Here is a 24,784-nt window from a genome sequence, read left to right as displayed (position 1 = left end):
GTTTGTGGAAATCTTACTCTAATAACTTGTTGGATTAGATGCTGTTTTATTCTTTACTAGTGAAAAATGCTTTATTTCAGTGGTTTCCCATGGTTGGGAGAGAGAGTAGCTGTTAACTGTTCTGAGTAATGGGGGTGAGTATGTTGAGGAAGAGAGGTAGAACCAGAAGAGTGAGGAGACTCTAACTATTCCGTAACAAGGCAAGCTTTAAAGACCTTGTATTTTATTGTCTGGAGAACTAGAGGGATCTGACTCTTCGTCAGTTCATGCAACAAATTATTTATTGAGTACTTGCTGGGCTCTCAAGATTCATGCTTTGGGCACAGGCAGTCATTCAGTTTCCAGTCCACCTGATTAGATCAGCATGCACTTATTTTTCTTTCTTGTTCACAAGGACTTTTGATCATGCAAGACCTGGCCAAGTCTGTAATCCAGATGGGTTTCCTGGGGCTGTTACTTGAGTATTCCTGTCAAAATATTTTCATGAACCCTGCCTCTCTTAGCAAACACTACTTTCCTTCATAAGTGTTAACAAACATGCTTTTAATAATCTATTCCAGAATATTCTCCAGGAGTAAGTTTACTGGTTGGAATTTGTGGAAGCCACTTTCTCATGTTTCCCAAATAAGATATGTAGTCCTCAGCTGATTCCTCAAAGATGATTGACAGTGAGTTTCATCCATCTTTGTGGTAGTTTGTTAGTTCCTGGGCATGTAAGTGATTAGAAGATTGATTACCTGCTCTCCTAGTATCTACCCACTTTTACCATGTCAGTGTTTATGAATTAGATCACTTACCAAGAGAAAGCAGAAACAAAATACTTGAATCTGACAATATCTGGCTGCCTCTTTTCATTGCTCTGGATTTATTTTCCACATCAATCTCTTTGGGGTGGCCCTAGCCTATTATTCATGTGGGTTCAGCTGAGGCTTGGTTAACCTGGGTTTATAATCCAGTTTAAGTTAAACATTCCCTGTTTAGCAACAGCTGTTCACTTAGGTACTCTTTTTTTTTTTCCCTTATTGTAGTTACTTTTGGTATTATGTGCTTTATCTTTAAAAGCTTTCTAGCTCTAGGAAATTGTTTTCCCCATTTGTGTCTATCTGGTTATATCTATACCAACAACTTTTTGTTGCTATGGATACCACAGATTGTCCTGAATTAAAACTCTAACATAATAAATGTCTGTTTAGCAGTTATTTTACTGAGTAATAATACTATATCATGGCAATATGGCCCTTTAATACTAAGGAGGTTTAGGGGTAGAAATTATTTGAACACTCATATCCAAATGTTATTAATGATATTTGAGTTTTCTCAATGCTGAATGATATTCTTCACTCCCCATTCCAGGGTAGAGGAGGATTTGGTCCCAGGCTATGGAAAAACTGCTAATTTGTTTGAAGTTTGAATTATTTTTCATGGGAAAGGGAAGTGACAGGAAATGACCAAGACTATCCACTTTTGACTTGAGTATGGGTCCAGTATTAGTAATGGTTTCCTAGGCTCACTGATTGTACCACCAACTGACAGACCTACCAGTCAATTTCATGTACCCAGATAAGGGTCTCACATGGCAACAAAGTACACAGCAGTTTGCAGTATGTGTCTCTTTTAAAGCCAGTTCAGTGTTTTCACCTTGACGACCACTCCTGCTGACAGCTCTCAGAGCTCTTCTCTGCTCCCCAAATCAGTATATTTTGAAGCTGTGTCAAATATTTACATATAAAGGAAATAAAGTTGTATGTGCTTTGAAACCAGCAAAATATTTTCCTTTGTACAGCACCTCTCTTTTCCTTCTATGTTTATGGATAGAGTTGGTGGAATGTTGCCATGGTGTAAATAATGACTTCTGTGTGTCACTTATACCCTTTGTGGGGAGCTTTCACTTTAGGTGTGGTTATATCCTAGCAGTGTTATCAAGCCCACTCAAATAATGATCTATGTTTAAAAGTATGTGTCTAGTTTACTTATGTCATTTAACATCCATAAATGTGCATCTCTCAATCAGTTGTATGTTATGATTGTAAATCAGAAATTTTGATGGCAAAAATATTCTTTAGGGGAAAGAAAAATACGGATATCTTATCTAGCGTTGCTCATAAAAGTACTCATGTTCATCCTTTTTGGAAACTATTAATCATGCTAGCCTTAGATCATTTTAAGCTCCTTTGCTCAAATCAGTCATTGATCTGCAGTATGACCAAGCAGCTAGTAAGTCTGTGGTACTACCAGGATAGCTTAGAAGATGGTTCTGAATTAGTACCTCAGAATGATGTCAAAAGTAAAAGAGTGGCTCTATTGCTAAATATATTGACTAGCTTTTTTATAACAATTTTACTTTGAAATTCAGAGTTCTAAAGCTAAATGTCTAAAAGAAGTAACTGCAGCTTGTTCTGCTGATTTTGGAAAATAGTATTCACCATGTAAGATCTTTGGGGTTGGAGTGAAGGTCTTATCTGCATTAATTTTGTTAATGCACATTGTAGAAGATGAAGAGAACATCTTGACATGCGTAAGAATTGCATGTCATAATTTTATTGTGTAGTGCTTTTTCTAAATATTTACATTTGTTTGGTTACCATGTTCATCTGTTCTGGAGAAGTAAAATTTCTTGATTACTAGGCAGACCCTCAAACTACTAAGAGAAACATAAAATGTAGTTAGCTGTCTCTGCTCATGGTTTGTTAAAATCTAAGCTAACCTTAATGGTGCTGTACCTGCTGTCCACAGAAAATGCCCTTAAGTATAGCCCTACCTTACTCCTTAGAGCTTATTTTGCTTTTGTATTTAATAAAAATTGTCTTAAATGTTTCCTTGTGTAGTTTATGCATAATGGCTGAGTCTGTGTGTTCATTTCAAATGCCGCTAGTTTGTGTATGACCAGGACTCTGATTCTCTCTCCGCCCTCTTTGCTCATTGTTTTGGGGAATATCCCACAGGTGAGGTAGAGAAAATACTTTTCCCTGGAATGCTGGAATATTTAACTGGACAATTATATTTTAGTAATTGACATCTCATGTTTCTCTGTTATAGAATAGTTGATGTTTTCCCTTATACTTAGTATTAAAGTAGTTCAGTCAAGCATTTTTTAAAATTTTTTGATTTTTTTTTTTTTTTTTTTTGAGACAAGGTCTCACTGTTGTCCAGGCTAGAGTGCAGTGGTGTTATCATGGCTCACTGTAGCCTCTACCTCCCTGGGCTCAAGTGATCCTCCCAACCTTAGCCTCCCAAGTAGCTGGGACCACAGATGCATACCACCACACCCGGTTAATTTTTGTATTTTTAGAAGAGACAGGGTTTCATCATGTTGCCTAGGCTGCTCTCGAACTCCTGAGGTCAAGTGATTTGCCTGCCTCAGCCTCCCATAAGTGCTGGGATTACAGACATGAGCCACTGCGCCTGGCCTACTGAAGCTTTTTAAATGTAGAGGCTTAAATAGCCCTTGCCGTGGGAATTGAGAGATGCAAATACTTTGAAAATTCAGTTGATTATTAAAGTATTTGATTAATCCATGCCAATATTTTCTCTCCATTTTCCTAAGTATTCATGAATAAGCTATGTATCTTGAGAGAATGATAATACATATGCTTCTCAATTTACAATGGAATTATCTCTGGACATCGTAAGTTGAAAATGTAAGTCACAAATGCATTTAATATACCTAAACTATCAAGCATCATAGCTTAGCCACCTTAAACATAGTCATAACATCTACGTCAGCCTACAGTTGGGCAAAATAACCTAACACAAAGCCAATATAATAATGTGTTGAATGTCTCAAACATTGTACTGTACTGAAAGTGAAAACAGAATGGTTGTATGAATACTTGAACTACCGTTTCTACTGAATACATATTTCTTTCACATGATTGTAAGGTTGAGAAATCCCAAGTTGAACCATTGTAGATTGGGGACTGTCGGTAAAAGATTGGCTAATGTAAATATCAATGACTGTCTAAAGTTTAATAGAAATTGTGATTTTTAAATTGTATATGGTTATAATACAAAAATCATGAAGAAGGCCAATCTATTATTACAGCGTGTACTTAAAAAAAATGCCTTTCTTGGGCTGGGCACGGGGGCCCACACCTGTAATCCCAGCACTTTGGGAGGCCGAGGCGGGCAGATCACGAGGTCAGGAGATTGAGACCATCCTGGCTAACACAGTGAAACCCCGCCTCTACTAAAAATACAAAAAAAAAAAAAAAAAAACCGGGCGTGGTGGCCGGCGCCTGTAGTCCCAGCTACTTGTGAGAGGCAGGAAAATTGCCTGAACCCCGGAGACGGAGGTTGCAGTGAGCCGAGATTGCACCACTGCACTCCAGGCTGGGCGACAGAGTGAGACTCCGTCTCAAAAAAAAGCCTTTCTTGCTATATAACTTTTGGTATTAATTATATGAGAAAATGAAATCCCTAGGTTAACCATTTAGATCCTGCTGGGATATATGATCCTCCTACCTTCCTGAGTATTCTCATAAAATGTTAAGTTGTAGAAGCAGCGTATGTATAAAAGTACAGTCGGTCGTCTGTATCTATGGGTTCTAAATCCGCTGACTCAACTGCAGATTAAAAATATTTGAAAAATAAAAAATACTACAAATAAAACCAATACAGTATAATAACTACACATCATTTACATTATATTAGGCATTATAAGTAACTAGAGATGCTTTAAAGTATACAAATACTATGCCATTTTCTATCAGGGACTTGAGCATCCATGGATTTTGCTGTTGGGGGTGGGGTGGGGGGGGTCCAATCCTCTGAGGATACTGAGGGATGACTGTATTAATATATTGATTTTATATTACAATACATACTAGTGCTCTGAAATTTCCAAACAGGGCTGGTAATTGTTTTGCAGTATTTTGTAATGAAATTCAAGCAGTTCATCAGCAGCAAGAAGAGTAGTGTGAGACAAAATAAGACATTTAGTCATTGTATTTTTTTTTTTTTTGAGATGGAGTCTTGCTCTGTCACCCAGGCTAGAGTGCAGTGGTGTGATCTCGGCTGACTGCAACCTCTGCGCCCCGCCCCTGCCTGCCCCGGGTTCAAGTGATTTTCCTGCTTCAGCCTCCCAATTACAGGTGTGCACCACCATGCCTGGCTAATTTTTGTATTTTTAGTAGAGATGGGGTTTTGTCATGTTGGCCAGGCTGGTCTCAAACCCCTGACCTCAAGCAATTCGCTCACCTCGGTCTCCCAAAGTGCTGGGATTACAGGCGTGAGCCACCACGCTCAGCCAGTCATTGAATAATTATTTAAAAATGAAATTTTGATGTGGTGAAACTTTGTCTTTTGTGGAAGTGCCTATGAGTCTGCAACCTGGTGGTCATTGCCAAATGGACATGGGTTCACACTTCTAATTACCAGTAGCCAAGAGAGCCATGTGACTACTGTAAGCCCTACAGAAACCACTGACTGTTCAAACAGGTGTGTCTGTTTGACACATTGTGTGTGACCCTTGTCTACAGCCCAAATGACTGTTTTGGGTAACTCAAAGTTGAATTTAAAGATGAAAAAAGCTGTTTCATAGTATAGGGGGAAGTGAAGGAGTGAGAGAGTTGGAAATTGTTAATCTGTAGCTAAGTTCTTTATGAAATAAATGTGAAAGGATTAATCTCATTCCATATAGTTCCTAGGGTGGAAAAAAAGTGGAGCAGCGGTTTGAACCAGTGAATTCCTCATCTCTGAAAATGTTTCCACAGATAGTGAATAAACAAACACTCTTGGGGCTGATCCAGTACTGGGAGGGGGCGAGTGGAAGACTCACAGGATCCTTTTCAATTCTGTAGTTCTATGAAGTAAAAAGCAGAAGTTTTGGGAGGAATAGAGAGGGAGGGGGACATTATTTAAAAGTAAGTTTGGGCACTCATACCAATTTTCTTACTTATTACTTTGTCATATGCTACCCAGTGGTTACAAACAGTAAAATGAAGTAAAATGAAGTACTAAGTATTAAAATAGGCAGTCAAATATTTTTCCATATGTACATTTTCAGCATTACCTCCAGGTAAAGTCTACCAGAACAACCAGTTCGTTTCTAAAAGGAAAATTTGCATACCAATTTTCCTATCCCAATTTTCCTGTTCCTATAAGAAATGAAAGACACAATGAGTTTTGTTAATAAAACTTTAGGAATATCTGCACATGTACATTTACATTCAAGTTGATAACACTAGTGGTTTCATATCAATACAAATGATGCTAGAGAACTCTGACATTTCAGACATGGTCATATAAATGCTATTTGAAATTCTTTATCTTGATACAGATCTTGATTGTGAATCTCTTGATGATAGATGTGCAGCTAATTTGTCCCGAAACTCATGAAGATAATTGTATTGCTGAAAAAAGTAAAGATACATTGGAATACACTGTGGTAAACTAGTTATCAGTGTGGGCACAATACTAGCAGGTATTAGGAATAAAAAATACTTGCTAAGCACAATTCTACATCTTTTTGGGTAAGGAAGCATTTGTATCGTGGGGAAGTTTTATCTTTTAGTAAAGCTATATAGTAGTGTGAAAACTTGCTCTACAAGTCTCTAAAATCAGAAGGTGAAATGAAATGTATATGGATATGTTATAAGTCTAAAATCCTTTCTCTCTTTACTTACAGGACCAAATAAGATTTTAAAAGTACATAATGACATTATTTTTGCTAACGTTTTCTCCCCCCTGGTAAGTAAGGGCAGAGCACTTTCTATAGCAAGTGACTGGTACATTTAAGAAAACCCATTTCTTAATTTATAGAAGCCCTAGTCTTCTGCTTTTTGTGATAACATAATCCACTAGGAATAATTTTCATAGACAGTATTTTTTAAAAACAAACTATCACTAATCTTAGGGGATAAGCAAAATAAAAGCCTTAAATAATTTATTTGGGGTTTTAATAGCTTCCCAGAAGATATTCTTACTCTGCCAATCATCTCATTTCATACCCTTATTGAGAAGAGGAAACTGCATTGCTAACACCAGCAAGCCTGTTTGCCACAGAATGCTGAGGTGATAAACTGACAGTCTGTAGTAATGTGAGCTTAATTATCAGCAATGTTAAAGAGGTGAAACATAAGGATATTCATATATACATCTTGCCATGGCCATGTATTTTGTTTTCAAGAGAAGGGAGATGAACTTTTTGGATTTGAAGCATCATTTGATTTTTTTTTTTTTTTTTTTGAGACAGGGTCTCGCTTTGTCGCCCAGTCTGGAGTGTAGTGGTGTGATCTCGGCTCACTGCAACCTCTGCCTCCCGGGTTCAAGCGATTCTTGTGCCTCAGGCTCCCAAGTAGCTGGGACTACAGGCACACACAACCACCCCTGGCTAATTTTTGTATTTTTAGTAGGGACAGGGTTTTGTTATGTTGGCCAGCCTGGTCTCGAACTCCTGGCCTTAAATGATCCACCCAGCTCAGCCTCCCAAAGTGCTAGGATATAGGCATGAGCCACCGCGCCTGGCCGCATCATTTGGTTTTAACATAAGGGGAGTTCTCTGTTTCAGACCTGTACAGTGGAGTGGATCTTGTATAGATTGTCCCATTAATGACCTTATTTAAGCCCTAAGAATCAGGTTCCTTGGTGCATTTATCAGTAATTATGATAATTCACTGTTAATGACACTGAATTAGAACTCTAACCCTGGGAAGATGGGCTGTCAAGTCTAGGGAGCTGCCTAACGGCCAGGATTCTTTGGTGCCCACTCCTCTGATGAGTGGATTCTAATGCTGCGAGGGCACGCTTCCAAAAGGAAGGCACATTAGCTTTACAGATCTACAAAATGAAGTGAAATCTGCAGAATCTTTTCAGTAACATGATTAATACAATATCCTTGGCATTGCTAGTGCAGTGTTTTGAAGTGTTAGGGGAATATACATGTGGAAGATGTCCCCAGTTATCCACCACAAAGGATAATTAGCACTGCTTTCCATTTTTTGTATTATAGTCATTCATCTATCTTTATTAAATGTTTTGGTGATATAATAGGATCTTCCATAGATTTTTTTGGCCGAGAATCTACCCAAGAACCTACCAAGTTCACATTAATAATAACCATCTCATTGTTCTAGGTGAGAGGATCCATTCCCAAAACTGACTGAGGTAAAAACTGAGCAGTAGGTAGATCCTGGAAAAGTAAACCAAGAAGTTCACATTTCCATTATCTTGTTTGAAATACTGTGTGCTTTTTTAGACTACCTGGATTATATTTACATGTAAATTTTTAAAAACTAAAAGCATAAGCAAGTGGAGTGGCATTTGAATAATGAGTGCTTTGGATTTTCATTTCACTGCCCTTTTGGTTACATATGAATCTGTATGTGTAACAGTGACCCCGACCACAACCAAGCAAGCACCGCCCACCTCCTCACCTTGATGGTCTGTATTGCCCCGGATCCTCTTAGGTCTCGCAGGCTGTCTATGGCTTGCTCTGGCGATATTGTGTCAGACAGGTATAGTAGGAGACAAGCAGCTACTAATGGAACATGACAGAAAAATAATATGTTGCTAAATAATTAGTGACAGGGTAGAGCATTTTATATTTAATAAGACTTCTGTTGATACAGAAGACTGGTGTAATTGTTCCAAATGAATTAAAAGACTGAGACTTTTAGTGTGTGTTTTTGACAGTTAAATTATGATCTTAAATGACCATATGGTTGAATTAAAGTTTAACACTGGCTTCATTCTTTCATCCATTTAAAGTGCTCATCCATTCAGTGATTTTAGTATATTCACAGACATGTGCAACCATCACCACAGTCAATTTTAAAGCATTTCATCACCTCAGAAAGAAGTGTACCCTTTTGCTCTCATCCTCTATTCCCCATCAACCCCTGCCCTTGGCAACCACTAGTCTACTTTGTAGATCTGCCCCTGTTCTGAGCAATCACATAAATGGAAACATATAATATTTTTGTGTGTGTGTCTGACTTCTCTTAGCATAATGTGTTCAGGGTTCATACATATTATAGCTTATGTCTGTATTTAATTCCTTTTTATGATCAAATAATATTCCATTGTATGGATATGCCACATTGTTTTTATCCATTTGTCAACTGATGGACATTTTAGGCTGTTTCCATTTTTTGGCTATTATGATTAATGCTGCTATAAACATTTGTATACAAGTTTGTGAGTATATGCTTTGGAGTGAAATTGCTGGGTCATATGTTAGTGTTTACCTGTTTGAGGAACTACTGCCAGACTATTTTCCAAAGCAGCTGGACCATTTTGCATTCCTACCAACAGTGTATGAGGGTTCGAATTTCTCTACATCTTTGCCAATACTTGCTATTTTTCATGTTTTTTATAATACCCTTCCTAATGGGTGTCAAGTGGTATCCACTGTGATTCTGATTTGCATTTCCTGATGATTTAATGATGTTGAACATCTTTTCATGTGCTTATTGACTATATGTGTGTCTTGCCTGATAAAAGGTTTATTCGGATACTTTGCCCATTTTTCAATTATGTTGTGTTTATTATTGTTATTATTATTATTTTTTGAGAGACAGAGGATCTCACTTTGTCATCTAGGCTGGAGTGCAGTGGCGTAAACTTGGTTCACTGATGCCTTGACCTCCTGGGCCCAAGCAGTCCTCCAGACTCAGCCCCACAGGAGCTGGGACTACAGGCATGCACCACTATGCCTGGCTAATTTTTGTATTTCTTGTAGAGATGGGGTTTCACCATGTTGCCCATGCTGTTCTCAAACTCCTGAACTCAGGTGATCTGTCTGCCTTGGCCTCCCAAAGTGCTGAGATTACAGGCATAAGCCACAACGCCCGGCCTATCTTTTTATTACTGAGTTGTAAGAGTTCTTTTTATATTCTGGATATAAATCTCTTATCAAATATATAGATTGCAAATATTTTTTCCCATTCTATGGGTTGTCTTGTCATTTTGATAGTATTCTTTGAAACACAAAAGCTTTCAATTTTGATGTCATCCAACACTAAAAAAAATAAAATAAAATAACTACTACTCCAGTGTGGCATTTCATGAACTCTTTGTTTTCCTAGTACATTTAAAAAAATTTTAAATTAACATATAGTAACTTCAGTATTCATAAATAGTTACCCATGAAAACTATTTGGAAGTTACTGTATTATAACACCTACACAGGAAGAACATCAAAAAATGTTAAAAAATAAGAATGCAGGTGTTAAGACTTGTAAATGATGTTTTGCCAGAATCCTCCAGAACAATGCTGAAACTACCTCCCACTCCCAGCCAAGCTTTTCAGGGAACACCATGGTCAGGGCCGTCAGTCATCCTTTGAGTCTTAGCAAACTTACACTGTGGTTGGTTCCATTTTAATACAAAATGAGCATATGGTCTGGAAACAGAAGTTTCTCTATTTGGAGGTTAAAAAAATAATAGAAATATATTTCTTACCAAGACAAGATCTCCCAACTCCTCCATAGCAGCTGAAAGGGAAATACAGTTTTCAAGTTTGTACATTTCATTCCATCCCTAGTTACAACTAAAGACTTGCTCTTTCTGCCTTCTATTTACAACTCTAACGCCTAGCACAGTGCCTTGCACAGGAAGATTAATAAATATTTTTGATTAAATCAACTGAGAGCAAGGTGTGCTTCTTTCTTTGTAGGGAGGAATTCTGAATACCTCTAAACATCAAGATAGGCAGAGTCTTTTTATTGACCTCTTTAGGCTCCAAGATCCACATCTGAGAAATGGAGAATGTTACCAATAGATAGAAATCAGACGTTTTACCAACTGTCACTTTGATTATTCCTCTGTCTAAACAAAACCTGAGTGGTTACCAGACAAATGCCATGTAGATAATAACTGTTCATGTATCTAAAGGAGTTCAGAGGTAGGGTATCACTGAAGTCTGGAGCATGGGCTCTGGAGCACCACTGCCTGGGCTTGAGTCCTGGCTCTGCCACTTACTACATGTGTAAAGCTAAGCAAGTTATTCAATCTCTCTGGGACTCAGCCTTTTCACCTGTAAAATGGTGATAGCAATAGTATGTACATCAGAGTGAGGATTAAATGAGGCTCACAAATGAGTGAGCATTTGCCAATGACTTAGAACACAGCTTGGCGCAGAGCAAGAAGTAAATGAACATTAGCTGCTGTTATCTAGCACTGTGAAGAAATTAGCAGTTTTGTATAACTGGATTTTCCAGAAAAATGGAGATTAACCCTCAGTAGCAAAACTATTCATTTAAATCATTTTCAAAGATCCTAAAAAATGTATTACATGCTTCCTAATGTACTTAGAGGTTATACTGAACCTAAATTAGTATGGATGACTTATTATTAAGGACATCAATTACTGTATTGTATTGTATTGTAGGTAAAGCTGTAGATAAATATCTTGCTTTAGGATGTGAAATAGAGGACCAAATAGGTACTGACCCCTAGCCTTACTCATGAACTTGCTTTCTACAAAGTGTTCCAGACATAGGCCTGTTTCAGAGATCTGGATCTACCATATAAAGGTAGAGGCTGGGCATAATGGCTCAGGCCTATAATCCCAGCACTTTGGGAGGCCAAGGTGGGAGGACTGCTTGAGTCCAGTAGTTCAAGACCAGCTTTGGCAAAAAAGCGAGACCCTGTCTCTACAAAAAAAAAAAAAAAAAAAAAAAGGCCTGGCATGGTGGCACACACCTGGAGTCCTAGCTACTTGGGAGCCTGAGGTGGGAGGATCGCTTGAGCCTGGGAGTTCAAAGCTACAGCGAGCTATGACAGTGCCACTGCACTCCAGCCTGGGTGACAGAGAGAGACAACTGTCTTATTAAAAAAAAAAAAATCGAGATAGAACACTTCAGTGTCTTTCTGCAAGATTAATACTATTTTATACCTTTTGCTATTTTCATCTTTTTTCTTCTATTTGATGAACTCCTACTCATCTTTTAAAACCTCAAATTTCATTTCCTAAAATGCCTTTGTGCTCCTACAGAAAGGATCATTCTCCTGTGTGCCGCCTCTTGTCTTACTGCACTTCAGCGGCAGTGTTGTTAGTTACAGGTTCCTCGAAGGTGGGGACTGTGCCTCCTTTGGTAGTCTCAGCGTGTGGTACGTGGTAGGTGTTACTGGTTGAATTATGTCCCCCCCAAAAGACATGCTGAAGTCCTTATCCTGTACCTGTGAGTGGGACTTTATTCAGAATTAGAGTCTTTGCAGGTATATTCAAATTAAGATAAATTAGAGCGGGCCCTCATCCTAGATGACTAGTGTCCTTACAAGAAGACAACACCATGCAAAGACAGACACACAAGGAATGATGTGACAACAGAGGCAGACTGGAGGGATTCGGCTGTAAGCCAAGGCCTGCCACGGATTGACAGCTACCACCAGAAGCTAGGAAGAGGCATGGAAGGACTGTCCTCAGTCTCAGGGCGCATGGCTCTGCTCTCATCTTAATTTTGGACTTACATCCTCTAGAAATGGGAAAAAAGAAATTTCTGTTGTTTTCAGCTACCCGGTTTGTGGTACTTTGTTACAATAGCCCCAGGAAACTACAAAATACAGTAGGAAAGCAGTGTGGTTCACTGATTTATAAAGGGCTGCAAATGTCCAGGCAGAACCAGTGAGATGGCACTGGTAGACAACAAGACAGTGAAAAAGGTTTACCAGACCCTGTTGCTGAAGGATAAGTGCTATAGCTGTCTAGAAGTGCGGGTCCTCAAAGATGGCAGAATGGATAGGAAATAAACTAGTCACTGTGGGACACCTTTGAAAGCTCTAGGATGATGCAAAATTCCAGTTGTCAGATGCTTTATTTTATGGGAGACTGAAACATTCAGCATATGCAAAGTCACCCATCTACTGTCTATCCTGTTTGTAGTCTGCACAAACATCAGAGCATTTGGGTTGCCAGAACCAGCTAGAGTAGAATTTGTTAAGCTTCACTTCGCTAAATAGAGCTAGTTTGATTTCTGGAAACTTTGCAGTAAAGGCAGCTTTCAAACATTTATTTGAAAAAAAAAATCTCAAAATGGTTTGAAAAATAGGGCCATATATTGGAAAATATTTTTCCCCAGCTACATTTAACTATCTAATGCTATTTTACCTATATGTATCAGCACCTTTCACATCAACAACTGGATCTATTCGAAATTTAGCTTTTATAATTTGTACTGGATAAGTGACTATGCTTTTCCATAGAGGAAGATGGGAAACAATAGGATGTAGAATGGCTTCTAGTTCCTTACTGCATATTCTGCAAACTGTATTTCTCTGTATGTCAGAGTTCAGTTTGGCCACAAACAGGTGTGTGTCTCCAAAGACCCTCATACTAGTTGGTTTGCCTTCAGAACTGGCGCTGTTGGCCCGAGGCCCCTGGGCTACAGGTTTAAGGGCAGACGTTAGCTGGGCTTGTCCTATCACTAGGTGCCCTGAGAACCTCATGGCTATTTGATATAATTTCTATACTTCTAGCTCAAAGCAATGTCCTAAGGACCTTAGGGCTTTTGAGACTGTAAACTATTTAATACCCTACCTTATTCCAGAAAGGATTAAGCAGGTTATTAGACTATGAAACGTACATTATGCATAGCAAAGGCCAGATTCCTCCCCATGGCTGGCTCTCTGTTGCTTTGTGTGTTTCACTTCTGGCAGAGCATTTCTTGTTTATTACCCACATTGCCCCTTTGAATCTTTGCCATGCTAGTATCTACTGCCCACTGCCACTCTCTCTGGCCTTTCTCCAAGCTGCTTTTCTGTCTTCCTCATTTTGTCCCCTTTCCTTAACCTATTTTATTTTGTTTTAAACTTTCACACCAGCGGCTTGTGTTTTTATAGCCACTGACACACAATGAGAGGCCATCTTTCAATCTGTTAGCAGAGTCATATCATCAAATGTAATTTTCAAGTCATATTTTTAGGACTGCTTGTTGCTTACAGATAACTTTTTTGGTAGCTAATTTTGAAAAAATTGACTTTATTCTTTTTTTCTTTTTTTTTGATGGGTTCTCCCTGTCACCCAGGCTGGAGTGCAGTACTGTCATCTTGGCTCACTGCAACCTCTGTCTCCCAGGCTCAAGCAGTGCCCCCACCTCAGCCTCCTGAGTAGCTGGGACTACAGGCACGTACCACCATGCCTGGCATGTTCTTTTGTATATTTTTTTCAGAGATGGGGTTTTGCCATGTTGCCCAGGCTGGTCTCGAACTCCTGAGCTCAAGTGATCCACCACAACAGCCTCCCAAAATGCTGGGATTACAGGCGCCAGCCACTGCACCTGGCCAAAAAATTGATTTTCTTGCTGTTGAAAGCAACTAAGCAATTGAAAAGCTAGTAAGTGAGGTGGTGATGGTAAGGAGGGGAAAGGAGGGTCCCAAAATTGCCACTAAACGTCTAAGACTAAAGGAAAGAAATAAAAACAAAGCTTGTAACCTTGTTCTAATAATTTCCAAATCTACTCATTTATTGTCCCTACTCTTGAAAAGTAGTAACAGCACATATTTGACTACTTACCCTGTACCAGACATTGTGCCAGTGCTTTTCTAGTGCATTATTACCTTTTAATCCTTACAACAAACTAGAAAGTAGGTAATAACTGAATAGGGCTACCATGATTCCAGAAATCATTTTGACTGTGACATTTCTCCCATAGTGTATGGAGAAAAGGAGAACGTACTGTATTAAGGTTTTCCGGTAATTTTTAAGGCAGATTGTAAGCTCTTCCATTATTTCACAGCAGCTGGCTATGTCAGGAGTCCCTCCATCTGCGATTGGATGATGATGGGTGATAATTCCACATTGCTGGTAGAGATCCAGAAGGTTTGGGACTCTATATTTTGACAGTTCCCCTCTGGTGCAGAAAACAAATATGTCTTGTATACCACAGCTCTTTAGTTCTTCTGCCAATAGACCAGGATACACAGACACACACACAGAGAAAACACCACACATTTAAATACCATCAAGAGGGAGAATATGAAGTTAAGTTTCTTAAGCCAAACTAATACCAAATGACAATCTATAAATCTGAAGTGCCTATTGATATGTCTGAATCAAAAGATGACTAGAATTAAACCTCATTTTACAAGTCAAAATGCCTTTTACTGAATTTCAAAATAAGTCAATTGCTGTTCTTGCAAAAAAAATTTTTTTTGCAATAAATACTGCTTTAAAATAACTCTTTTTTTCTTTTTTTTTTTTGAGACAGAGTCTCGCTCTGTCACCAGGCTGCAGTGCAATGGCACGATCTTGGCTCACTGCAACCTCTGCCTCCTAGGTTCAAGTGATTCTCCTGCCTCAGCCTCCCAAGTAGCTGGGATTACAGGCATGTGGCACCACATCTGGCTAATTTTGTATTTTTAGTAGAGATGGGGTTTCACCATGTTAGTCAGGCTGGTCTTGAACTCCCGACCACAGGTGATCCGCTCACCGCAGCCTCCTAAAGTGCTGGGATTACAGGCATGAGCCACCACGCCCGGCATAAAATAACTCTTAAAACACTTAAAATTGAGTAGTAAAATGGTTGATTTTGTGAGAAAAGAAAAAAAGTGCTATCAATTAAGGAATGATAGATCTATGTTCAATTAAGGAATGATAGTACTTTTTTTCTTTTTCTCACAAAATCAACCATGTCTGTTACTTCATCACTTAGCTGTTTGCTTGACTCTGAGTATTGTATATAAAATCTCCAGCATGGCCATGGTGTCAGAGTGCTAGTATTCTCCCTCATATCTGCACTGGAACACATCCTTGAGTATTTAATTTTATAGACTAGGTCGCCAGAAAAATCAAACATTACCTGTATTAAACTTATGTGACCTAGCTCTTTTCATTATAATGATATGAACACTATAGGCATTCTATACACTGGGACTTCTTTATGGCAATATTAACTAAAGAGGATTTGGTTTAAAATAAGTAACTCTGGCTGATCTAAGTGTCCCCACCTCCAGCCCTCTCCCTGCCCCTTAAATCCAAGGACATTTAGCTATTTAAGTACAAAGTACCTTCTCATGAACTAATCCCTGAGATGTACAGTACTGTACATCTATTTGCCTCTTGTACACATTTGGTAATTTTTATTATCCAGTGATTTTCCAGCTTTCTGAGAAGGTATCTCAGGAACTGCTGCAGGGAGATTCTAGGTCTCCAATCAAACAAATTGACCTGTTTTATGTACTGGATTCCATTTAAAATTTCATTGCAGAAAAAAAAAAGTTTTAGAAAAAAAATTGGAAACTGTTTTTATAGAAAATGCTAAATGAATATGACATTCCAAAATGTACAAGACAGACTTTGAACCAATGATTTAAATTACATATATTTTGCTTATGACCTAAATGTTCTCCAAATGGAAATTTCCTAGCATGGTGGGTGTGTCTAAAGCAGAAAATTTTTATAAATGCTACAAGGGTCAACTATCTATTAGCGTCTTTAAGTCTTTTTTTGGTAGGTAAGGAATACTTTTTTTTTTTTTTTTTGAGGCAGGGTCTTGCTCTGCCACCAGGTTGGAGTGCAGTAATGCAATCTCAGCTCACTGCACTCCAGCCTGGGTGACAGAGCAAGACCTTGTGATCTCGGCACCATCTCAGCTCATTGCAGCTTTGACATCCCAGGCTCAAGCGATCCTCCCACCTCGGCCTCCCAAGTTGCTGGGACTACAGGCACGTGCCATCATGCCCAGTTAATTTTTGTATTTTTTGCAGAGACAGAGTTTTGCCTTGTTGCCCAGGCTGTCCTCGAACTCCTGAGTTCAAGCGATCTACCTGCCTCGGCCTACCAAAGTGCTCGGATTACAGGTGTGGAACCAATGCACCTGGCCAGGAATAAATTTTTAAAAGTACATTAGCAAACTGATGTTCCAGAATAACCAGGAAAAGTTTTTAAGATTCAAAAAATCTATACTGGTCAGAATCAAGCAATATATACATTTTAATTTGCCATACTATAAGGACATTGGTAGGACTAGTAGGTTTGAGACATTCCAGGCCAATCAGAATAAAATCTTTTGAAAATTCACATTTGTTAGTATCATGCAATATGTAAATTCCAAACTGGGGAAGATTATGAGGATTATTAGACTGTGGCTATAATGGTATGAACATCCTTGATCATGCAACAACCAGTTCCCATTCTGTCTTTTCCATCTAGATGCTGGTTCTCAAAATTTTCCATATAGGATTCACAATTTCACTGCTAACTTGGAGTTCCCAGCTCATGCTTAATTTCTACTACCACAGTCAAGTCTGCAAGGAACAGTAAAGACCTGGGAAGAGCAATATGTCAGTTTTCTATCTATATACTTTTTTCCTGCCAACTTCTACATTCTAACCTCAAATGTAGTTTATATGTATAATATAACTACAACAATCAGTGAAAAGCAACTCCATGATTAGGTAAATGATGGTCTTCACAAATACCTCTTTACATATCAGAATAAGTCTACAGTTTGAAACTTCACAAAATACTGAAAATTTATTGTTGTATTAAAAATAAACTATGATTTGTTCTTTTTGAGAGAGAGATTTTCAGTGCTATTTATTTAAAAAACCCATTAGTGTGGTTGTGTGATATTATACCTACCTGTATCTTTTTGGACGTTTCTTCTAACATCTTTAAATTTACAACCTACAAGTAATAATAAAGCAAGTAAAAAAGTCAGTTTTTGGTCATATGTAACAGGTATGTTTAAACACTTATATAGCTACTTTATAAAGTCATTTCACAAAATCATTTATATGTTTCAATTATATTTTGAATATGAATTTCAATTTCTGATATTTCTAGGAATATAATCAAAGGGATTCATCCTAATCAAGGATTCTGTATTCTATGTTTCTTCTGTAACAAGTACCTGGTTGTAGTCCTCAGCCTCATTTGTACCCCAGGCTATAAGCTTTATTAAGATTGGCAAAGCACAACTGTAGGGCTGTGACTGCCGATCTGGAAGGGGTGAAAGGTAGATCTGTGTTCCTTTAACTATGGTCCACCATGAGGGCTTTGCAAAGTGTATTCCCCAGTGCTAATGGTCTATGAAATTTACTTATTACCCAGTACAGAGAATGATATGTTAGTTGACCAAATACTTGTTCTAAGTATATTGTTGGCACGGATATGGTGAAAAGGGAACACTTTTACACTGCTGGTGGGAATGTAAATTAGTACAACCACTATGGAAAACAGTGTGGAGATGCCTTAAAGAACTAAAAGTAGATCTACCATTTGACCAACAATCCTACTAGTAGGCATACACCCAGAGGAAAAGAAGTCATTATATGAAAAAGACACCTGCACACACATGTTTATAGCAACATAATTTGCAATTGCAAACATGTAAAACTAGCGCAGATACCCATCAATCAATGAATGGATAAAGAAAATATGGGATTCCTGGGCAAGATGGCCGGATAGTCTGCAGCTCCCAGTGAGACCAATGCAGAAAGAAGATGGGTGATTTCTGCATTTCCAACTGAGTGGTACCTGGAATGCCAGCGATAAAGAACCATTCACTCCCCTGGAAAGGGGGCTGAAGCCAGGGAGCCGAGTGGTCTTGCTCAGTGGATCCCACCCCCAACGGAGCCCAACAAGCTAAGATCCACTGGCTTGAAATTCTCGCTGCCAGCACAGCAGTCTGAAGTCAACCTGCGATGCTCAAGCTTGGTGGGGGGAGGGGTGTCCACCATTATTGAGGCTTGAGTAGGTGGTTTTCCCCTCACAGTGTAAACAAAGCCAGCCGGAAGTTCGAACTGGGTGCAGAACCCACCACAGTGCAGAAAGGCCGCTGTAGCCAGACTGCCTCTCTAGATTCCTCCACTCTGGGCAGGGCATCTCTGAAAGAAAGGCAGCAGCCCCAGTCAGGAACTTATAGATAAACTCCCATCTCCCTAGGAGAGAGCAGTTGGGGAAAGGGATGGCTGTGGACACAGCTTCAGCAGACTTAAACATTCCTGCCTTGCTGGCTCCGAAGAGAGCAACAGATCTCCCAGCACAGTGCTCAAGTTTTGTTAAGGGACAGACTGCCTCCTCAAGTGGGCCCCTGAACCCCACGCCTCCTAACGGGGAGACACCTCCCAGCAGGGGTTGACAGACACCTCGTACAGGAGAGCTCCAGCTGGCATCTGGCAGGTGCTCCTCTGGGATGAAACTTCCAGAGGAAGGAGCAGGCAGCAATCTTTGCTGTTCTGCAGCCTCTGCTGGTGATACCCATGCAAACAGGGTCTAGAGTGGATCTCCAGCAAATTCCAGCAGACCTGCAGCAGAGGGGCCTGACTATTACAAGGAAAACTAACAAACAGAAAGCAATAGCATCAATATCAACAAAAAGGACGCCCACACAGAAACCTCATCCAAAAGTCACCAACATCAAAGACCAAAGGTAGATAAATCCACAAAGATGAGGAAAAACCAGCACAAAAAGGCTGAAAATTCCAAAAACCAGAACGTCTCTTCTCCTCCAAAGGATCACAGCTCCTCGCCAGCAAGGGAACAAAACTGGACAGAGAATGAGTTTGACAAAATGATAGAAGTAGGCTTCAGAAGGTGGGTAATAACAAACTCCTCCAAGCTAACGGAGCATGTTCTAACCCAATGCAAGGAAGTTAACAACCTTGATAAAAGGTTAGAGGAACTGCTAACTAGAATAACCAGTTTAGAGAAGAACATAAACAACCTGATGGAGCTGAAAAACACAGCACGAGAACTTCGTGACGCATACACAAGCATCAATAGCAGAATCGATCAAGTGGAAGAAAGGATATCAAATACTGGAGATCAACTTAATGAAATAAAGTGTGAAGACAAGATTAGAGAGAAAGGAATTAAAAGGAATGAACAAGGCCTCCAAAAATATGGGACTATGTGAAACAACCAAACCTATGTTTGATTGGTGTACCTGAAAGTGACAGGGAGAATGGAACCAAGTTGGAAAACACACTTCAGGATATTATCCAGGAGAACTTCCCCAACCTAGAAAGACAGGCTGACATTCAAATTCAGGAAATATAGAGAACACCACAAAGATACTCAACGAGAAGAGCAACCCCAATGCACCATTGGTGCATTGGTGCATCATATAATGCACTATAATGATTCATTATAATGAATCATATAATCATCAGATTCACCAAGGTTGAAATGAAGGAAAAAATGTTAAGGGCAGCCAGAGAGAAAGGTCTGGTTACCCACAAAGGGAAGCCCATCAGACTAACAGCGGCTCTCTCTGCAGAAACCCTACAAACCAGAATACAGCGGGGGCCAATATTCAACATTCTTAAAGAAAATAATTTTCAACCCAGAAACTTAGCCAAACTAAGTTTCCTAAGTGAAGGAGAAATAAAATCCTTTACAGACAAGCAAATGCTGATGGATTTTGTCCCCACCAGGCCTGTCTTACAAGAGCTCCTGAAGGAAGCACTAAACCTGGAAAGGAACAACTGGTAACAGCCACTGCAAAAACATACCAAATTGTAAAGACCATTGATGCTATGAAGAAACTGCATCAACTAATGGGCAAAATAATCAGCTAGCACCATAATGACAGGATCAAATTCACACATAACAATATCGACCTTAAATGTAAATGGGCTAAATGCCCCAATTAAAAGACACAGATTGGCAAATTGGATAAAGAGTCAAGATCCATTGGTGTGCTATATTCAGGAGACCCATCTCACATGCAAACACATAGGCTCAAAATAAAGGGATGGAGAAATATTTACCAAACAATGGAAAGCAAAAAAAAGCAAGGATTGCAATCCTAGTCTCTGATAAAACAGACTTTAAACCAACAAAGATAAAAAAAGACAAAGAAGGGGATTATGTAATGGTAAAGGGATCAATGCAAAAAGGAGCTAACTATCCTAAATACATACACACCCAATATAAGAGCACCCAGATTCATAAAGCAAGTTCTTAGAGACCTACAAAGAGACTTAGACTCCCACACAATAATAGTGGGAGACTTTAACACCCCACTGTCAATATTAGGCAGATCAATGAGACAGAAAATTAGCAAGCATATCCAGGACTTGAACTCAGCCCTGGACCAAGCAGAACTAATTAACATCTATAGAACTCTCCACTCCAAATCATCAGAATATACATTCTTCTCAGCACCACATCGCACTTATTCTAAAATTGACCACATAATTGGAAGTAAAACACTACTCAGCAAATGCAAAAGAACAGAAATCATAACAAACAGTCCCTCAGACCACAGTGAAATCAAATTAGAATTCAGGATTAAGAAACTCACTCAAAACCGCAGAACTACATGGAAACTGAACAACCTGCTCCTGAATGACTACTGGGTAAATTAAGGCAGAAAAAAAGAAGTTATTTGAAACCAATGAGAACAGAGACACAATGTACCAGAATCTCTGGGCCACAGCTAAAGCAGTGTTTAGAGGGAAATTTATAGCACTAAATGCCCACATAAGAAAGCAGGAAAGATCTAAAATCGACACCCTAACATCACAATTGAAAGAACTAGAGAAGAAAGAGCAAACAAATTCAAAAGCTAGCAGAAGACAAGAAATAACTAAGATCAGGCTGGGCGTGGTGGCTCACACCTGTAATCCCAGCATCTTGGGAGGCCAAGGCGGGTGGATCACAAGGTCAGGAGATCGAGACCATCCTGGCTAACACGGTGAAACCCCGTCTCTACTAAAAATACAAAAAAATTAGCCAGTGTGGTGGTGGGTGCCTGTAGTCCCAGCTACTAGGGAGGCTGAAGCAGGAGAATGGCTTAAACCCAGGAGGTGGAGCTTGCAGTGAGCGGAGATCGTCCCACTGCACTCCAGCCTGGGCGACAGAGCAAGACTCTGCCTCAAGAAAAAAAAAAAAAAAAAAAAAGAAAGGAAATAACTAAGATCAGAGCAGAACTGAAGGAGATAGAGACATAAAAAACCCTTCAAAAAATCAATGAATCCAGGAGCTGGTTTTTTTGAAAAGATTAGCAAAATAAATAGACCACTAACCAGACTAATAAAGAAGAAAAGAGAGAAGAATCAAATAGACACAATAAAAAACGATAAAGGGGATATCATCACCGATCCCACAGAAATACAAACTACCATCAGAGAATACTATAACCACCCCTACGCAAAAAAAACTAGAAATCCAGAAGAAATGGATAAATTCCTGGAGACATATACCCTCCCAAGATTAAACCAGGAAGAAGTCGAATCTGTGAATAGACCAATAACAAGTTCTGAAATTGAGGCAGTAATTAATAGCCTACCAACCAAAAAAACCCCAGGACCAGACAGATTCACAGCTGAATTCTACCAGAGGTACAAAGAGGAGCTGGTACCATTCCTTCTGAAACTATTCCAAACAACAGAGAAAGAGGGAATCCTCCCCAACTCATTTTATGAGGCCAGCCATCATCCTGATACCAAAACCTAGCAGAGACACAACAAAAAGGAAAATTTCAGGTCAATATCTTTGATGAACATTGATGCGAAAATCCACGATAAAATACTGGAAAACCGAAGCCAGCAGCACATTAAAAAGCTTATCCACCACGACCAAGTCGACTTCATCCCTGGGATACAAGGTTGGTTCAACATAATGCAAATCATTAAATGTAATCCATCATATAAACAGAACCAGTGACAAAACCCACATGATTATCTCAGTAGATCCAGAAAAGGCCTTTGATAAAATTCAACACCCCTTCTTGCTAAAAAACACTCAATAAACTAGGTATTGATGGAACGTATCTGAAAATAATAAGAGCTATTTATGACAAACCCACAGCCAGTATCATACTGAATGGGCAAAAGCTGGAAGCATTCCCTTTGAAAATGGGCACAAGATAAGAATGCCCTCTTTCACCACTCCTATTCAACACAGTATTGGAAGTTCTTGCCAGGGGAATCAGGCAAGAGAAAAAAAATAAAAAGTATTCAAATAGGAAGAGAGGAAGTCAAATTGTCTCTTTTTACAGATGACATGATTGTGTATTTAGGAAACCCCACTGTCTCAGCCCAATATCCCCTTAAGCTGATAAGGAACTTCAGCAAAGTTTCAGGATACAAANCATTGGTGCATTGGTGCATCATATAATGCACTATAATGATTCATTATAATGAATCATATAATCATCAGATTCACCAAGGTTGAAATGAAGGAAAAAATGTTAAGGGCAGCCAGAGAGAAAGGTCTGGTTACCCACAAAGGGAAGCCCATCAGACTAACAGCGGCTCTCTCTGCAGAAACCCTACAAACCAGAATACAGCGGGGCCAATATTCAACATTCTTAAAGAAAATAATTTTCAACCCAGAAACTTAGCCAAACTAAGTTTCCTAAGTGAAGGAGAAATAAAATCCTTTACAGACAAGCAAATGCTGATGGATTTTGTCCCCACCAGGCCTGTCTTACAAGAGCTCCTGAAGGAAGCACTAAACCTGGAAAGGAACAACTGGTAACAGCCACTGCAAAACATACCAAATTGTAAAGACCATTGATGCTATGAAGAAACTGCATCAACTAATGGGCAAAATAATCAGCTAGCACCATAATGACAGGATCAAATTCACACATAACAATATCGACCTTAAATGTAAATGGGCTAAATGCCCCAATTAAAAGACACAGATTGGCAAATTGGATAAAGAGTCAAGATCCATTGGTGTGCTATATTCAGGAGACCCATCTCACATGCAAACACATAGGCTCAAAATAAAGGGATGGAGAAATATTTACCAAACAATGGAAAGCAAAAAAAAGCAAGGATTGCAATCCTAGTCTCTGATAAAACAGACTTTAAACCAACAAAGATAAAAAAAGACAAAGAAGGGGATTATGTAATGGTAAAGGGATCAATGCAAAAGGAGCTAACTATCCTAAATACATACACACCCAATATAAGAGCACCCAGATTCATAAAGCAAGTTCTTAGAGACCTACAAAGAGACTTAGACTCCCACACAATAATAGTGGGAGACTTTAACACCCCACTGTCAATATTAGGCAGATCAATGAGACAGAAAATTAGCAAGCATATCCAGGACTTGAACTCAGCCCTGGACCAAGCAGAACTAATTAACATCTATAGAACTCTCCACTCCAAATCATCAGAATATACATTCTTCTCAGCACCACATCGCACTTATTCTAAAATTGACCACATAATTGGAAGTAAAACACTACTCAGCAAATGCAAAAGAACAGAAATCATAACAAACAGTCCCTCAGACCACAGTGAAATCAAATTAGAATTCAGGATTAAGAAACTCACTCAAAACCGCAGAACTACATGGAAACTGAACAACCTGCTCCTGAATGACTACTGGGTAAATTAAGGCAGAAAAAAAGAAGTTATTTGAAACCAATGAGAACAGAGACACAATGTACCAGAATCTCTGGGCCACAGCTAAAGCAGTGTTTAGAGGGAAATTTATAGCACTAAATGCCCACATAAGAAAGCAGGAAAGATCTAAAATCGACACCCTAACATCACAATTGAAAGAACTAGAGAAGAAAGAGCAAACAAATTCAAAAGCTAGCAGAAGACAAGAAATAACTAAGATCAGGCTGGGCGTGGTGGCTCACACCTGTAATCCCAGCATCTTGGGAGGCCAAGGCGGGTGGATCACAAGGTCAGGAGATCGAGACCATCCTGGCTAACACGGTGAAACCCCGTCTCTACTAAAAATACAAAAAAATTAGCCAGTGTGGTGGTGGGTGCCTGTAGTCCCAGCTACTAGGGAGGCTGAAGCAGGAGAATGGCTTAAACCCAGGAGGTGGAGCTTGCAGTGAGCGGAGATCGTCCCACTGCACTCCAGCCTGGGCGACAGAGCAAGACTCTGCCTCAAGAAAAAAAAAAAAAAAAAAAAAAA

At 39.2% G+C, this 24,784-nt stretch overlaps 1 protein-coding gene across 1 annotated transcript in view; it reads right to left on the bottom strand.

Annotated features, from left to right (window-relative positions):
* Nucleotides 1-6,121: 6,121 nt before the first annotated feature.
* The window catches only part of CDKN3 (cyclin dependent kinase inhibitor 3), a 25,503-nt gene continuing 6,840 nt past the window's right edge, over nt 6,122-24,784 (bottom strand). Inside the window, exons 4-8 of the mRNA XM_017849487.1 lie at nt 17,522-17,566; nt 14,616-14,838; nt 10,402-10,433; nt 8,373-8,476; nt 6,122-6,350 (exon numbers count right to left, since the gene is read on the bottom strand). Of these exons, the coding sequence (XP_017704976.1) occupies nt 6,264-6,350; nt 8,373-8,476; nt 10,402-10,433; nt 14,616-14,838; nt 17,522-17,566 (491 nt within the window). The 3' untranslated portion in view covers nt 6,122-6,263. The remainder of the gene's footprint in view (nt 6,351-8,372; nt 8,477-10,401; nt 10,434-14,615; nt 14,839-17,521; nt 17,567-24,784) is intronic.

Source organism: Rhinopithecus bieti, unplaced genomic scaffold, assembly GCF_001698545.2.
Source record: "Rhinopithecus bieti isolate Rb0 unplaced genomic scaffold, ASM169854v2 scaffold_29928, whole genome shotgun sequence".
NCBI lineage: Eukaryota > Metazoa > Chordata > Mammalia > Primates > Cercopithecidae > Rhinopithecus > Rhinopithecus bieti.
The sequence above is the reverse complement of the archived record's forward strand: the minus strand, read 5'-3'. Positions and strand labels throughout refer to the sequence as shown.